Source organism: Pristis pectinata, chromosome 4 (assembly GCF_009764475.1).
Source record: "Pristis pectinata isolate sPriPec2 chromosome 4, sPriPec2.1.pri, whole genome shotgun sequence".
Classification (NCBI taxonomy): Eukaryota; Metazoa; Chordata; class Chondrichthyes; order Rhinopristiformes; family Pristidae; genus Pristis; species Pristis pectinata.
The window spans coordinates 86,814,102-86,827,684 of NC_067408.1; the positions used below are offsets into that span (position 1 = coordinate 86,814,102).

At 40.3% G+C, this 13,583-nt stretch overlaps 1 protein-coding gene across 1 annotated transcript in view; it reads right to left on the reverse strand.

Annotated features, from left to right (window-relative positions):
* Window positions 1-2,058: 2,058 nt before the first annotated feature.
* Window positions 2,059-13,583, reverse strand: part of srpx (sushi-repeat containing protein X-linked) — a 67,592-nt gene continuing 56,067 nt past the window's right edge. The window contains exons 8-10 of the mRNA XM_052014367.1: window positions 9,680-9,813; window positions 3,882-4,003; window positions 2,059-2,725 (exon numbers count right to left, since the gene is read on the reverse strand). Coding sequence (XP_051870327.1) covers window positions 2,545-2,725; window positions 3,882-4,003; window positions 9,680-9,813 — 437 coding nt within the window. The 3' untranslated portion in view covers window positions 2,059-2,544. The remainder of the gene's footprint in view (window positions 2,726-3,881; window positions 4,004-9,679; window positions 9,814-13,583) is intronic.

A 13,583-nucleotide genomic window follows, 5' to 3' on the forward strand; every position in this document is an offset into this window, starting at 1 on the left:
TCCCACTCTGTGCCTGGACTTACTGGCATGTCCAGAAGTGGGTCTGTAACTGAAGAAGTTGAGAAGCAGGACATACTTTGTATCAGGCCTCTCAGCCTCATGCCAGCCGTGGCTGACACATCTATTACAACCCAATTTACTTAACTTTATTAAACAAAGTGAAAGCATTTTTTTTTCTATTTTAGCACTGATGTACCTAATTTATGGCCGTTTAAGAATAATAATTTTTAAAATTTCTTTAATTATTTTTCAAATAGCTTTGGATGTTCCTAATTATCAGGATCACCTGAATTCTGACAGTGTGGATGCATCCTGGTTGCTGCTCATAGATCACTCATTCTGTGGGATGCATTGGGTGGAGGCAAAGCTTTGGGAGCCATTCAGTCACAAAGAGCTGACCATGGGGCACAGGCCAGGTCTAGCACCACCTAGCCTAGCAGATTTGCATTACATTGCTCAGAAACATCCTTATGCACATCAACCAATTAAAAGGGGTTATACTGAGCTACATTGCATTCTTTTAAATCCAGGGCCACAGATGGCAGGCAACAACCATGCCACTAGCATTAAAAAGGGCAAACAAAAATGCCCTTCACCCATATGGAACATGGTTAGCATATGCAAATAATAGGCCTAACACTTGTTCCAGGCATCATCTTTGCCTCAGGCAAAACCAGCAAAACCAATTAAAAATGACGTGCATATTATAATCACCATCTTGACTGCAATTTCAACTGGCCCAGAGCTCCCCATCCTCTAAATCCTGACTCTAATCTCCCTCTACCACAAACACTCCTTCATTGGCTTCAATACAGCCCAATTTCAGAAGTCGTGTTCATTGTACCACTGCCGTTATAACAAGCATGTTTATCACATGTGGACAATCTATCTAATTATCTTTTATGAATGTTATAGCATTTTTCAAACTAACACTACTGTAGTTCTATGAACTTTGAGAGTTTTAAAATTTAATATTTATAAAAGATGCAATAATGCAGTGATGATACTGCAACATTAGCAATGGTTTTAAAATTCATATTTATGTTGATATCTGGTACCTGAGGTGAAAAATGTAAATCTATCACTTTTCCCTCTCCATGTACGATGCTCAATTCAATTTCTTGGACAGACTTGAATCCTTACATGTCCTGAGTATAAATGCTACAATTTCTGGAATTCCTTTATTAAGTGAATAATTCGATCCAAACAGACACATATTGAAATTGACCAGACTTCTGTCAATTAAGACAGATTCAGTATTTCTACCATGCAAAATATTGCTTTGCATCTATTTCTAGTTCATCCAGATGAAGAAACTAATGCAAAACAGACCAGTGCAAAGTTTAGAAGCACTGCAGTATATAGTTTATTGACCAAACAAGCGTCATGGTGTGGCCTTAAGGTCTACATATTTAAGATTCAGACTAGCAGATGACCTGCTCAGTACATTTATTCCCTCTATCTAATATCCAGCATTAAATAACTTACTCCTACCTTAAATCTACATCCAAATAAGCCACCTGCCTTTAAATAGGGTCTGATGCCTGACTCTTATGCCATGTGGAGTTGAAAGGAATGTTGCCTGGTAATAGGCATCTGAAGCCTGTAGGTAGATACCACATTGCTCCCAATACCAAGAGGAGAATGACTTTGATGCTCAACCTCTGACTCACAATGGTGACTGCAGTCATGTCACCTTTAATTTTTCTAATGTCAGATGTCACTTCACTGTAGACATGCCCTGTATATTTTTAAATCTCACTCTTACTGCATTACTCCAGGGTAAGCCTGTCGGTCTATACTCATTGTTCACACAGTTACAATATCTGCAAGATATTGCTCAGTGTATTGTTTAAGCAACCTCAGCAGCAGGAATATACTTCCAAGCTGTCCAGAGACACTTGAGCAAAGCCTAGCCACCCAACTCACCCCAATGTAGGTGTAAATTGGCTGTGGTTATGTTGTGTTTTAATCTTAAACCTGAGCAAACCTCGATACCTAGAGCAGCCATTTTTTCTATGACTACATGTCAGTATAAAGATAAACAACACTTAAACTAGATCCTCACATTCACAACAAAACATTTTAATTAAATGTCCAGAATTGAGCAGGTCAATGTAGAAAGGATCAAGTGTGACAAATAAAAGGTGGCATTAGCTGGTAATGAGAACTAACAGTTAACATTCATCATGGTGGCAACACATAATCTACCCTGTCAGAACAAAGTGAAAACAATAAACTAATATTTGTAGCATATTTTCCAAAACTAGGAAAATTGTTCCATGTGTATTGTTTTCAAACTTATCTTCTGTGGTGTAGAGTTTTTTTTAAGGAAAAAGGACATAAATTACACCATGCACAGTATTTCACATATTCATAATAATAAAACGCTATGCTGCACCCAAGCAGAATTTTCAGCAAACAGAAAGTTTTACAGCATACTTTTTATATATTAATGGCACTTTCAAGGTACAAGAGTGCAACTTGAAGTTTAACGTAGCAAACTGCAATTGTTCCAATGAAGGATAAAGTTAGCTTTAGGAATCAAACACATGACTGACCACTTTCTGCTTGCAATTTGATTTCTTCTTTTCGCAAAGCAAATGTGTCAATCAATGTAAACAGTTCAGCAGCAGTAACTGGGAAAGGATAGCGTTCCTTATCCATGCCATATTTATCAATAAGGACCATGTTGAAGCTTGACTGGGAAATCCGGAGCAGCAACCTGTAAATTAATAACAAAACTTGAAGAGCAAATAAATAGACCCACAAACAAATTGACTCCTTTCCCTTCTTGACAACTTTTAATATTTTTGTCAACAATCAAATTGGTATCAAATAAAGTTTCTCACTGCCACTTTAATAAATATTTCTGACCACGAAACAACAGATTAGAGTTAACCAAGCCTAGCCAAACTCTGGTCGTCTTCTTCCAACCAGGGCAAAGATTAACTGAATGGGTTAACAGTCTCATTCACTCAACAACCTAATCTTCCAAACACAGTAACACAAAAATAATTCTTAAATGCATTATAGTACAGACGGACTAGTGGGCAAATGGTCAATTTCAATGTTACAGTCTCGACGTATTATGTGTGTTACTACCTGTGATGCTCTTTCTCCCCCTGGACATTTTCAATAAACTAATTCTCAATTTATTTCACTCAACTGATAATATTAAGATAGGCCAAAGACAGATAACAGGAATATACATTACATGGATTTATAATTCATCTGTTAAGTAGTACTTTTGGGGGTAAAAGCAGAGTCTATAAAAAGAACAATACAGTAGCTTGTAAAATCATGCGTACCAAGATAAGCACGTTGTACAATCATTATTTCAAAAATATCTCAAAAATGTGGGTGGTTTATTCTCTGCTATGTCGCATGAGATAAAGGCTCACACATTGAGGGTTGTGAATGTTGGAGGGAGTAGAAGAGGATTCAGAAAGATAGCATAATTAGGGATTCTTTCTCAAGGTAGAATTGGGCACACCTCATAGCAACTAGCTGCCAAGAGCTGCACTGATAGTAGCACAAGAAGATGCACTTCCCTTACCTTTGTACACTAGAGGTGCAATGGAAAAGGGAGATATATAATCACTTAAAGTGTCCATGCTCTCAAAGTAGGTCACAACAAAGATTTTTATTACAACAATAGACAAAAGATTATATAAGGTTTGTAATCATCTCAGAATAAAGCGTGTCTTTTCATTAGTCCTGTGATCAATTCCTCAAATATGAAGTCAACATGCAGTTCAAATAATTAAGGCGAGCATCTTGTATTTCAAACATTATTTGGGTTTGGAGAACTATCTTAAATCTGATACACAAGTCTGTTCTAAAACTGCAGAAAACAATTTACAATTATAGTATCTTACCTCAGTTGTAAAACAAGGAATGGTGACAGGAATTGTTCTCTTATCCTCCCTATTAGCACAGGGTAAACACCAACTAGTTCTATGACTGTCACATGTCTCAAGTCAAAGCCACATATAGCTTGCTGCAAGGAATCATACAAAATATGCTTCAACATACACAATGCAAATTTTGTGCAGTTTCATACGCTTATGCTCAACAGTTCAGTCTTTCAAGAGCACCATCTACCATCACCTCCTCAGAGCAAGCAGCACAATAAATGCAGCGTTACCTGTTTTGTCCAAACCAAAAATTAAATTCTGATATAAAAAAACTCAATGGATTGCAAATTTAGAACATTTATCTCGTCAATTTCCCTGTATCCCTGCCAGTTTTTCTCCTTTATTATTTAGTCAATTTCCTTCTAAAAGATATTACAATTCATATCCTTTTGAATGATATAATACAATCTGAAATCTGTAACATTCAATGCATTCCAAATGCAAACCACACACTTCATTAAAACAAAAGCATTTCCTCATTTTGCCTCCAGGTCTTTCAGCAAATAAATCTGTGCCTTCTGGTAATCAACCCTTCAGTATCTAAAATGCAATAAAATAAAACTGTTAAGCATCCTGACAGTGAAGGGTGAACAGTCTGCGGCTGTGATCCACACCAATACCAATGACATAGGTAAAAAAAAAGGAATTAGATCTTGCAGGCAGAACTTAGGAAATTGTAAAGAGCTTAAAAAGCAGACAATCTCTAAGAAACAATACAGCATTAGATGGAATCAGAATAAGAGGATACACAATAGGGACTAAGTTAGTCATACTGTGCAAACACATGAAAAATAATAAACAATATCAGTGATCTCCAGCTGCATAGAGCCATAAGGGAATATGATGTTGTGGCAAGAATGAAAGCCTGGGTTGAGGACTATACAAACCTTGTTACAAGGTGCCCAAGAGTGATAAAGAAAATAAAAAGAGCCAGGTGGCAATTTGATCAAGAAAAATATTGTGGTCTTGGTAAAGAGCCTGTCTTGGGATCAAGATAGAATCAATATAGATAGCGTTAAGAAACAAAACAGTAGCTAATACATTAGTCGATCTTTTCCAATGTTAACAACTATTGGGAAGGATACCGAGAAGCAAATCTGCAAGGAAATAACAGATGTGCTAGAACTACAGAGCAATGATAACATCACTAATATCAGTTACCATGAAATTACATTATTGTTAAAAACCCATTAGGTTCATTAATGTCTTTCAAAGGAGGATATGTGCCACCCTTATTTGGCATGTGTGGTATGTGATCTCTGACACAAAGTAATGTGACTGATTCTCAACTACACCCCAAAATAGACCAGCCGACCACTCAGCTCAGGGCCAATTACGGATAATATAAACAACGATACTCAAACCCTGTAAACAAATAATTATAGGGAGAGCCTCCTAACATAACATACTGCAGATTTAATAACAGTCCTTATTTTCTTTGACCAACAAGCTGCCCAAACTGACTAGCGAGACCTGTGCAGGATAGGACTTTTCTGACCATAAGTGCTAGGCCCAACCCTGATTTTGAGGTCACATATGGAATAGAATCCTCATGCCAATTTCAGTTCTGCTGCTGAGAAAATAAAACAGCCAGGGATGTAGTCAAAATGGCCACGTGACACTGATCCTGCTGAGAGTTGCAACTTAACCCAGTCTTCCCAGTGGATAAGAGGGGGCCTATAAGATGATGATTTTGGGAAAGGTGGGGTGGGTTCTTCTTTAAATATTCAGATTAGGCTGTAATATCATTATGGAATACCACAATTTTAACAGCACGACCTATCTGCAAGAACCAGAAGAGGGCCAAGAACCTACAGATTCTTGTTTCAGTCTACTTATAGAGTCGTAAAGCAATTCAGCACGGATACAGTCCCTTTTGCCCAACTAGTCCATGCCGGCTACAGTGCCCACCCAGCTAGTCCCAATTTCCTGCGTTCGGCCCATTTCCCTCTCAGTTCCATCATGTACCTATCCAAGTGCCTCTTAAATGATACTACTGAACCTGCCTCAACCACTTCCTCTGGCAGCTCATTACATTCACTCACCATTCTCTGTGTGAAAAAGTTGCCCCTCAGGTTCCTTTTAAATCTATCCCCTCTCACCATAAGTCAATGCCCCCTTGTTTTGGATTCCCCTAGCCTGGGGAAAAAGACTGTTACCATCCACCCTGTCTATGGCTCTCGTAATTTTAAACACTTCTGTAAGATCGCCCCTCATTTTCCTACGTTCCAAGGAATAAGGACCTAGTCTGGCCAACCTCTCCCTATAACTCAGGCCCTCTAGTTCTGGCAACATTGTCATAAATCTTTTCTGCACTCTTTCCAGTTTAACCACGTCTTTCTTATAGCAGGGTGACCAGGGTGACACAGTTCTCCAAGTGCAGCCTCAACAACGACTTATACAACTGCAACATAATGTCCCAACTCCTATATTCGAATCTCTGACTGATGAAGGCCAGCATGCTAAACACCTTTTTCACCACCCTGTCTACCTGTTACACTGCTTTCCACAAACTATTGCACTTGTACTTGGAGTAGTAGGGCACTCTGGAGTGTAATGGAACAGGACTTTGGAGTACAAGTTCTACGCTAGTTCGACTTTCCAAAGTGCATCTCCTCGCACTTATCTGTATTGAAATCCATTTGCCACGTCTCGGCCCACTTCCCAAGCCGATCAACATCCTCCTGTAATATACAATAACCTTCTTCACTATAAACGACACCTCCTAATTTCGTGTCATCTGCAAACTTATTGATCAAGCCTTGTGCATTCGCATCCAAATCATTTAAACAAGGGTCCCAACACCGACTCCTGCAGCATACCACTAGTCACTGGCCTCCTTTCCGAGAAACGACCTTCAATCACCATCTTCTGCTTCCTACCTCCAAGCCAATTTTGAATCCACCTAACTAGCTGTCCCTGGATTCCATGGAACCTCACCTTCCAGACCAGTTTACCATGTAGGGCCTTGTCGAAGACCTTGCTGAAGTCCAAATAGACAACATCCACTACCCTACCCTCATCTACCTTTTTGGTTACCTCTTCAAAAAATTCTAAAAGATTCATCAAGCATGATTTTCCACACACAAAGCCATGCTGACTCCTCCTAATCAGATTCTATCTATCCAAATGCTGGTGGATCCTGTCCCTCAGAATTCCCTCCAATAACTTCCCCACTACTGATGTCAGGCTGACTGGCCTGTAGTTCCCTGGCTTGTCCTTGCTATCCTTCTTAAACAATGGAACAACATTAGCCACCTTCCAGTCTTGGGGAACTTTACCAGTGGCCAACGATGAAGAAAGTATCTCCGCAAGAGCCTCCGCAATTTCTTCTCTAGCCTCCCACAAAGTCCAAGGATGCACTCACTCAGGGTCTGGGGATTTATCGAATTTAACGCACTGCAGGGCTTCAGATACCTCCTCCCTGGTAATATGAATTTTCTCCAAAACATCACCACTTGTTTTTCTTATCTTGAAGAACAATGATTTTCTCTTCAGTAAATACCAAGGAGAAATATTCATTAAAAATCCCACCCATTTCCTGCGGCTTGAGGCATAGACGGCCCTGCTGATCTCTAAGAGGATCTACCCTCTCCCCAGCCACTCCTTTACTCTTTATAGCTATAGAACCTCTTGGGATTTTCCTTAGCCTTACCTGCCAGATCCACCTCATACCCTCTCTTTGCCCTCCTGATTTCCCTCTTAAGTGTATCCTTAATCTTTTTATAGGCATCAAGAGATTCATTCATCGCTAACCTCCTGAATCCAATGTATACTTCCTTCTTTTTCTTGACCAGAGCCTCAATTTCTCTCGTCAGCCAAGATTCCCTAAACTTACCAGGTTTGCCCTAATAGGAACATGCTGCTCCTGGACTCTTGATTTTCCCTTCAAACAGACTTACCCAATCAACCTCTGCTAGGTCCTGCTTAATTCCCCCAAAATTAGCCCTGCTCCAAATTAGACACAAAATAAGACATTTATTTATTAGACACACGTACATCGAAACACACAATGAAATGCATCTTTTTGCGTTACTGAGAATGTGCTGGGGGCAGCCTGCAAGTGTCGCCACTCTTCTGGCGCCAACGTAGCATGCCCACAGCTCCTAACCTGTACATCTTTGGAAAGTGGGAGGAAACCGGAGCACCCGGAGGAAACCCACACAGACACGGGGAGAACGTACAAACTCCTTACAGACAGTGACGGGAATTGAACCCGGGTCGCTGGCGCTGTAATAGCATTATGCTAACCACTACAACATATGTGGACCTGTCCTATCCTATTCCATCATTATCTTAAAACATTTCACAAATTCCACCCCATCCAGGCCTTTAACACTCTGGGTAGCCCAGTCAATACCAGGGAAATTAACATCTCCCACTAATACAACCCTATTATTCTTACAACTATGAGCAATTTCTCTACACAGCTGATCCTTAAGTTCCCATTGACTATATGGGTGTCTATAATATGGCCCCACTAATGTGACCCTTTCCTTCTTGTTTCTAAAGTTCTATCTATGTGGCCTCATTGGACAATCCCCCAAGAAGTTCTGCTGTTACATTCTCACTGATCAAAAAGACAACACCCCTTCCTCACTTACCTATACCTCTGTCACACCTGTCGCATCTGTATCCTGGAATATTTGAGCTGCCAGTCCTGCCCTTCTCTCAGCCACGTTTCTGTTATGGCTATGACATCCCAGTCCTCAGAGCCAATCCATGCTCTGAGTTCGTCCGCCTTACCTGTTAAAACTCATGCATTGAAATAAATGCAGTTTAACTCAGTATTCCTAATAACTGAGTATTACCTGAGTATTAGCTACCAGACAGCATGGAAGTAGTTCATAGAATCATAGAAAATTTAAGACAAGGGAAGGGGCCATTGATCCCATTGTGTCTATGCAAGTCAAAAAAATGCTCAAACTCTTCTTCCAGCACTAGCTCATAGTCCTGCAAGTCACTGCTCTTTACTTGTGGATCGAAGAACTTTATCCATGTAATGAGACTTTCTGTCTTTGCCACTCTTTCAGGCAGTGAGTTCCAGACTCCTACCAGCTTCTCAGATGAAAAAAAATTCCTCATCTCTTCTCCAATCTTTGGTCAATTACTTTAAACCTACACCACCTGGTTTTTGACTGCTCTGCTAAAGGAAATAGGTAAAAGGAAGGACTGCTACCTAGTCTCGTCATAATTTTATCCTTTCAATTTAATTTCCACTCAGCCTCCACCATTCCAAGGAAATCAACCCCAGTTTATCTGATCTTTCATCATAGCTACAATTTTCCATTCCTGACAACATTTTCATACCGCCCAACTGCAATCACATGTGATGTGGTACATAGTACTCAAGCCGTGGTCTAATGAGCATTGCATATCAGTCAAGCATAATCGCCCTGTTCTTATCTTCTATGTCTTGCCTAATAAAGTAAAGCAATGCATGTGCTACACAGAACAGCCAAGTGATGACACAATAAGTTTGGTCAGCAGTTAAAGACAATGAGCTCTTGCTATCAGCCTGTTAAATGGGGCCAAAGAGTTCAAGCACTTAATACCTGCTTACAGAACAGCATTAACAGAAAGACAGAGACATGATACACAGCACTGGGTAATGGGCAAACAAAAAAGGGGAACCCAGCACATTAAATCAATGAATTCTTCATAGTAAAAGTCAGTACATTGCAATAAAACTTCAGATATTCTTGTTACCATGCACCGGTGGTAGTTAAAGGGTTACCAATTTTAGAAGGTAACATTACCTGGTTTATTCCTAGCTGAAATCGATAGTAATGATTGGCAGCAGTAGGGGTGGATATGATCAGCAATCGACGCTTCTCATAAAACTGCTCCAGAAGTGCCGCTGCTGTGGTAACACGTACATTAATGTTCATGGCTGTAAATTTAAAAGGAACCATGTATAAGACCTAAAGGTGGACCACGAAAAATATGGAAGCTAATACAACAGTGAAAGATGGGCAACAGTATCTCTGGAGGTGAAATAAAGAAAATAGTAATGAAGTATTTGTAGTCAAGTTTCCTGAAGGCAAGAGAGGTGAGAGCTGTGTTAATCAGTTGTAGAGGTCAGAGGTATCATTCCATTTCTGATCTGCAACATAAAAACTACAAAGGCTGAAATTCAATGAAACAAAAAAAAATGCTCGTATTATTCTGTAGGTCAGGTAGCATCTGTGGAAAGAATAGAAGAAAAGAATAGACCTAGGACTCAACACCTCCCTCTGTAACTGGATCCTTGACTTTCTAACAAACGGACCGCAATCAGTGAGGATAGGCAGCAATACCTCCGGCATGATTATTCTCAACACTGGTGCCCCACAAGGCTACATCCTCAGCCCTCTACTCTACTCCCTATACACTCATAACTGTGTGGCCAGATTCTGCTCTAACTCCATCTACAAGTTTGCAGATGATACCACCGTTGTAGGCCGTATCTCAAACAGCGATGAATCGGAGTACAGGAAGGGGATAGAGAGCTTAGTGGAATGGCGTCATGACAACAACCTTTCCCTCAATGTCAACAAAACAAAAGAGCTGGTCATTGACTTCAGGAAAGGGGGCGGTGTACATGCACCTGTCTACATCAATGGTGCTGAGGTCGAGAGGGTTGAGAGCTTCAAGTTCCTGGGAGTGAACATCACCAACAGCCTGTCCTGGTCAATTCACGTAGAAGCCACGGCCAAGAAGGCTCACCAGCGCCTCTACTTCCTCAGGAGGCTAAAGAAATTTGGTTTGTCCCCTTTGACTCTCACCAGCTATTACAGATGCACCATAGAAAGTATCCTATCTGGATGTATCATGGCTTGGTATGGCAACTGCACTGCCCAAGACCGCAAGAAACAGCAGAGAGTTGTGGACACAGCCCAGCGCATCACAGACACCAGCCTCCCCTCCTTGGACTCTGTCTTTACCTCCCGTTGTCTTGGTGAAGCAGCCTGCATAATTGAAGACCCCACCCACCCGGGACATTCTCTCTTCTCTCCTCTTCTATCGGGTAGAAGATACAGGAGCCTGAAGGCACGTACCACCAGACTTAAGGACAGCTTCTACCCCACTGTGATAAGACTATTGAACAGCTCCCTTATACAATGAGATGGACTATGACCTCACGATCTACCTTGTTGTGACCTTGCACCTTATTGCACTGCACTCTCTGTAGCTGTGACACTTTACTCTGTACTATTATTGTTTTTATCCGTACTACATCAATGCACTCTGTACTAACCCAATGTAACTGCACTGTGTAATGAATTGACCTGTACGATCGGTTTGTAAGACAAGCTTTTCACTGTACCTCAGTACAAGAGACAATAATAAACCAATACCAAGAATTAAGAAGGGGATTTTGACAAATGGTCTGTAGCCAAAGTATTAATTCCACCATTTGCTGTCGTTCTACACAGTGTCTCCGGATCACACTCTTACAGCACTGGGTTCTCAGCTTTACTGACCTGCCATTCTGGGTTTGGCAAAAGGTCGTTTTCCCCTGGTCTGATGGATTGTAAGCTTTATTTTCATTTTCTTCACTGCTTGCAAATCTTTGGAATTCTCTATCCAAGACCGCTGTGGATGCTCAGTCATTGAATATATTTAAAGATTTTTTTGATGCCAAAGAAATCAATGGTAAGAAGACAATACAGGAGGAGTAGCTGATATGTTCTATATGTGCTAGAAGAGATTATTACACAAAATTAGGGCTCAAGGGATTGGAGGTAATATATTAGCATTGATTGAGGATTGGTTAATAAGTAGAAAATAGAGTAGGAATAAATAGGTCATAACTATTACATATCGCCTGGATTACTGCTAGGTCCTCAACTATTTACAATTTATATCAATGACATAGATAACGAATTCAAACGTAACAGAGTGAAATACAGTTTAAATAAAAAAGTTATGAAGGTGATAAAGGAATAGACACTACAAAGAGTTAGAAACAGCCTAAGTGTGTGGGCAGTAACATGGCAGATGGAATATAATTTGAATAAAGTATCTATATTGGTATAGATAAAGCAATTATTTTTTTAAAAAAGCTAAGCGACAAGGAACGATTAGCTTTCAAGATGCGTCCAAGCACTCGATTCATGGTAGGTTAATGTAGATATACAGCAATTTGGAAAGCAAATGGACAGATAGTCTTTACTGCATGATGGTCAGAGAATGAGAGTTAGAAAGTATAACTATAATAATAGAGCTTTGATTAAACTACATGTGGAGTACTGTGGACAGTTTTGGTCTCCTTACCTAATAAAATAAATAATTGCTAAGAGAAAATGCAACAAAGATTTACTGAGATGGCCGGATGAAGGCAGATTAGCTCAATATTCTCTCTAGAGCTTAGAGAGAGAGGCAAATCCTTGTATTACAGATTAGGTTACTATTTGGTGAATGCTCCTTTAAGACATAGTACAGTTGTGTGTGTGCGCGCGTGTGTGTGTGTGTGTGTGTGTGTGTGTGTGTGTGTGTGCGCGTGTGCGTGCGCGCACGGCGTCATTACAACAACAGAAGATAATGATGTGTTGACGTTTTGGTTCAGTCAGAAAAAGAGAGAGGAAGAGAAAGACACCGCCTGCTGCTCTCTGAATCAATGAATGAAAAACAATAACTGTGTCTGTCACTACAATCCACATATGGATTTGTGGAGTAATCCAGTGGAGTCCACTTTGTCATTAACCTGTAGAAGGAAACAGACATTTGTGTGGACGGCCATGACTCGGATGCCTTTTGGGGTGGCAGATACTTCAGAACAAAGCAGTGGAGATCGTCAGTGACTGAGGTGTCATATGGGTTCCATCGCGGAACATTTGGAATTCGTAATTATTCTCTCTCTACATTTTCTCTTCAGTCAACGGTGGTTTTGCAAAAGCCTTTGCTCACATTTTACCTTACGGCTTACTGAACTGAACTTTGAGAACTATTCCTGGACTTGGAGTTTGGGAATTTTCCACACACATACACACTTCGAGTTTAGTTTTTGGGGGTTAATGTTTAATATCTAACATTTTTACTTTTATTTTTCTTATTATCATAAGTAGTTATTAATAAAATAGCTTCTAACACTTATACATGACTCAGTGTGTTTCTTTTGTTGCTGGTATGTAACACTTGACAGAGTAGGTGCTGGGAGGTTGGTTCACCAGGGTAGAGTCTAATGAGGTTGACCATTTAGAACTTGCATAATGAACAAGGGATAAAAATTCCCCTCAAAGGAAGGCAAACCTTTTCAATTCTCTACTCCAAGGTGCTGTAGATTCTGCTACCCAAGAGAATCGATACAGTGGGCATCATGTGGGAAGGCAAGTTTGAGGTGGAAGATCAGCCACAATCTTACAGAATGGTGGAGCATTGTGAAATCAAAGGATATTCTCTGTTGGACAGTCTCTATTCTGCCAGTACAGTCACTTACTACTGCTCCAGTTAGATTTTGCACTGTTCTTACTCTGAATTATTCATGTTGGATTCTGCTCATTGGATGCCAATTTTGCAGCGATCCACTTGCTTCCCATGGTCTCTGTGTCTGCACCACTTCACTCATCCTTCAGAATGCACTCAGCGACGGAAGCCCTCACTACACCTTCTACCCATCTCCTCTCCTTTTAGGCCTTCCCTAAATCGTAGCACTTTAACCACACTTTTAGATATGAAGAA